The sequence below is a fragment of the Mytilus edulis genome, chromosome 13 (assembly GCF_963676685.1).
Source record: "Mytilus edulis chromosome 13, xbMytEdul2.2, whole genome shotgun sequence".
Taxonomy (NCBI): domain Eukaryota; kingdom Metazoa; phylum Mollusca; class Bivalvia; order Mytilida; family Mytilidae; genus Mytilus; species Mytilus edulis.
Genome location: NC_092356.1, coordinates 33,648,950 through 33,653,686, shown reverse-complemented (window position 1 = coordinate 33,653,686; position 4,737 = coordinate 33,648,950). Strand labels below are relative to the sequence as shown.

Here is a 4,737-nt window from a genome sequence, read left to right as displayed (position 1 = left end):
GTTAGATATTGTGGCATAAGGTTATCGGCGATCGATTTAGAACTCCGCGTTAAGAACTATGTTATTTTAATGCTTTTTCACATAAAAAAAGTACCTGTCTAAGTAATAATTGATATTGAAATACCGATACACGATATCAGAGAATGCATACAAACTCGTCATAGAGGACTGCTTTTGGCAATATACCGGTATTGAGAGGTAGATCGAGACACAAAACTTACTATTATCAAATTAATAGACACCAGGGTCCGATATAAATGCATTAACTAAAAGCTAGTTCAAAGCCAACTACATCCAGTAAATGGAATATGTTCTCCCCTTCTAAAGTATCAATCGGTACACAACACACAAATTGAATGTAGACGCCTGACGAAGTCTGAAAACATCTAACATTGAACAAAGCATCCCAACACATGTTTACTGAATTGTGTTTATGTTCAAATTATCTTGAAATTTAAAAAAAAATCTTGTGATAAAAGACACTTAGTAGACTATATCATGGTTTTTATTTATCTGCACAAAAAACCAAATCGATATTTTTTAGTACGGACACGGGTTTGCCTTAACCATCATTCAGTTATAGATATCTTATATATATTTTGATAAAAATGAAAGAAAAAGGTATGTTTGCCTCACATGTTAAAAGGTTAGTAAAATGCATTCTTCCTTTTTTGCCTAAAAAAACTAACAGCTCATCAACACGAACCTCAGCAAACCTTTGGGTACTTGGGGTTGAACTAATGTATTAAAGAAAATTTTATTTAGCACTAAGTGTTCTCTCTTATGACACCCATCGCGTACACCTACATATTATAGGCGTAAGTTATATTGACTTTTGTTTTTTTTTATATTAGACTGCCGATGTGTTGATTTCACCCTGAAGATTGTCACGTTGCTGCTATATTTGTTTTAATTAAACGAAAATAGAACTTGCAAGAGTTCTGCACATACGTACATTGGCTTGAATATGCACCCTAACTATGACAAACTTACCGATTGTTATCTTTGGGTTGTTTTACCAATTTAGTTGGTGTTCATGATGTTGAAACGAACGAGATGACAGGTACCAAAAGGGTAATGAAATTTTTTTATTGAGAAAAAATACTTGACAAGAAAATATCCAAAATGAAAAAGGAGGATAATACTAACAGCAGTCCTCATAACATTACAGACATTCAGAAACGAAAGAAGAATCACAAGTCAACACACTCATTTGACAACGGACCCTAATTATTCAGATATCCAAAAAAGAAAGCCTCATCACAAGGCTATTTCAACAAAAAAATAATGTTCGAAGTAACCAATTTTCTACATTGTCTGTGGATATCTTCTGTGGTTTATATGTGGAATTTGATTCGACTGTCATACAGGTGAGAGGTTAAGCTAGTTTTAAAACCAGGTTCAATCCTGAGAAAAGAAAGAAAATGCCTGTACCAAGTCAGGAATATGACAGTTGTTATCCATTCGTTTGATGTATTTGAGCTTTTGATTTTGCCATTTGATTAGGGACTTTTCGTTTTGAATTTTCCTCGGAATTCAATATATTTGTGATTTTACTTTTTAATTATAATATGAAGGACTATTACTGTTAACCGTATATTTAGTGTTCCTTTTGTAGAAATGTAAAAGATAAATAGACACTTTCCAGTTAACAAAAAAAGAATATCTTAGAATTTTTATTGAAAATTAAATAAAACTTACAATGAAGAGGAAAAATAAATTATCTTACAGAATTAATCTAGAAAATGTTTCTTTATCAATTTAACAAAGCTTTTTACGATTTCTGCATTTGTTCAAATACATATGGAAGCAAAGTTGATTTATGTTTGATTTGAATTTTAAACTGATTTTAACACTTTGAATTACAAAAAAAAGATCAAAGGAAAAATGCACAAAACATTTTTTTTTACTTATAGTTATTTAAAATATATGCCTTTCTTTTTTTAATGTATTTATAAACTGAAGTTTTGATGATAGTAAATACACTAGACACAGTATAATTAACAGTCAAGAGTTTAAGAACAAATCATCATCGTTTAACGTTGTCAGATCAACCAACAAGCTACATAGACTATGTGAAGTGTTCGTTGTTTGTTGTCTTTATTCTATTTGATCGGGTCAGTTGTGTGTTGGTAGTTGGAAGTATCAGTATTACTGTCTATGTTTTTTTTAAGATGGCTCTGTCGTGCTATTTTGCAATTGTAGTGAACAATAACAAAAGTGCAAGTTAACAATTGTTGATACAATGTACTTATCACACAGGGTAATTGTAAATAAGTGTTTATTTGTCAGATTTCAAGATCGTTTGCGTATGTTTTTAAACGTATACAACAGTAAAACTGAAGGGTAGTCAAACCACACTGCAATTTTAATAAAATTGAGAATAGAAATGGGAAATGTGCCAAAGAGACAACAACCCGACCATAGAAAAAAAACCAGCAGAAGGTCATCAACAGGTCTTCAATGTAGCGAGAAATTCCCGCACCCGGAGGCGTCCTTCAACAGGCCCCTAAACAAATATATACTTGTTCAGTGATAATGAACGCCATACTAATTTCCAAATTGTACACAAGAAACTAAAATTAAAATAATACAAGACTAACAAAGGCCAGAGGCTCCTGACTTGGGACAGGCGCAAAAATGCGGCGGGGTTAAACATTTTTGTGAGATATCAACCCTCCCCCTATACCTCTAGCCAATATAGAAAAGTAAACGCATAACAATACGCACATTAAAATTCAGTAGCATTTATAGACAACTTTCAAGGTTCGGAAAAATATTTCTAGAAAAAATATTCAATTATAGGCATCGTTTCATGAACAAACAAGCAGTAACCAAGCATGAAATATAGATTTTTTTTTATCTCTCTTTGTTTGCCTAGTTTTTTTATCTTTTGACTTAGGTTTTGAGTGTCATTCTTCAAACTATGGGTTTGAATGCCCTGTTGGTATACATGAACATTTTCAATATTTTTACCAGCATGGAGTACACTTGCTATGGATGTTTGTTGAAATCGTGGACACATTTTCGTCTTTAGAACATTTCCGTGAATTAGCACTAAGCAAGAATTACTTTTGTTGCTATTTACTTATTCAGGTTAACTATTTACTTTATTAAATCAATAAATCAACATAATAAAAAATTTCGTCAAATGAGAAAAACTCAAAATAAACTAGTATTCCAACCCAAAGTTTGCCTTTGTTTTAGTTTGAAATGTCAAATAAGAAAGCTTTCTCTTTCAAATTTGCTACTAAAAGACGATTTCGTTTTCTGTCGTATTGTATTGCCTTTGGTTTTTTCAAACCATCTGATTCAGAGAGCAGCTGCTTACTTCTAGTTCCATCGGCAGAAATCACTATTACATTATTGAGACCTTGGTTTGAAACATACACATTTCCATTTCCATCAACAGTTATACCACTAGGATTCCGTATCACAGTGTCATCTTTAAAAGTCCAAATTGATTTACCTTCCATATCACAGCAGGTTATAGTTTTTTTTCCGGGGTCACAAAAATAAATTTTAGATTCAAATGATGTAAGTGATACATCACTAGGTACATTTCGTTTGATTGTGGACAAAAAATTTCCACTTGTTGCATCGATTGATATTAAGCCCCTTCCATGAGCATTAGATATAAGTTTTCCCTCACTTAATGTTATATTAAAACATCTGAATTGCGTTTTAGTTGTTGTAAAGTTCGTTCTATATAGATCTACAGACATTAAACAACACTTACCGGGTTTTGGAGATGTAACGACAACAGTGTTATCATCCAAACTTACTACATCAAATGCATAATTCTGTTCTAGTGATATATTGTATAAATGCCTGCTATTCGAAGAAAATACAGCTATAAAATCTTTATTTGATTCTGATGAGTAGTTACAAAAAACCATTTTTCCATCTGGTAAGACATCACATCCATAGATTGAATCTGCTGTTGTATTGACTTGAAAAGTATTAACAAATTTGACGACAGTGTTTTCAATAGAATTTCTTTTTTCTATAGTCTGTGCCTGCTTACCTTTTTGACTTTCAAGACGGAGATTACTCGCAGTGTTCCGCAGCTTAACCGATCCAAATTTGTTGATATTATTACACAAACTAATTATATTTTCATCCACTTCAAATTCAATTTTAACTTCATCCAAACTTCTATTTTCTACTAAAGACCGTAGGAAAGCTTCATCTGTGATAACTCCAGAAGATAAATGTCTCAGACCTAAAAACGTTTGAAGATTAGACGTGTACGTCGTTAAATCTTTCAATTGTTTCTGCTTTGTGGCATTTTGTAACTTCTTCTCTTCTAGATGTTTGAGTGTGAGCTGTATGTCATTTTCGACTTTTGTTTCAAGCGTAGAAAGTTCCTCTTTCAGACGTACCTCTAGAGTATCCAGATGTTTGTTGACTTTTTCCCGAACCTCGCACATGCGTTGTATAATGATACCACGGCAGTCTTCTGTACTGTTCTTATTAAATTTAATTTCTGATATCATTTTGTTAATGTTTGTGTCCATATCTTCTAAAGACATGCGTACTTCATTGAAAAATTCGGAGTTCTTGATGTTTTTCGCGATCTTATTTACTGATTTGATATCTTTGCATTCGGAATGCTCTTCAATGCACGTGAGACAAAGAAGCTTGTCATGAGTTTGACAGAACAGTTCGTACTTCTCTTTATGGTTCTCACATATGTTATCAAAAGATAAAATCGATGTCCGGAGTTCAACGTAC

The 4,737-nt window shown here is 32.5% G+C and overlaps 1 protein-coding gene across 1 annotated transcript; it reads right to left on the bottom strand.

Moving 5' to 3' along the window:
- Positions 1–3,203: 3,203 nt before the first annotated feature.
- Positions 3,204–4,535, bottom strand: LOC139500254 (uncharacterized). Its single transcript, XM_071288994.1, has one exon. The coding sequence runs from the start codon at positions 4,533–4,535 to the stop codon at positions 3,204–3,206; it is 1,332 nt and encodes a 443-aa protein (XP_071145095.1).
- Between the last annotated feature and the right edge of the window lie 202 nt (positions 4,536–4,737).

Bases quoted from the DNA above. Each gene is read 5' to 3' on its own strand.
- LOC139500254 (XM_071288994.1), bottom strand. From the start codon at position 4,535: ATGTCTTTAGAAGATATGGACACAAACATTAACAAAATGATATCAGAA.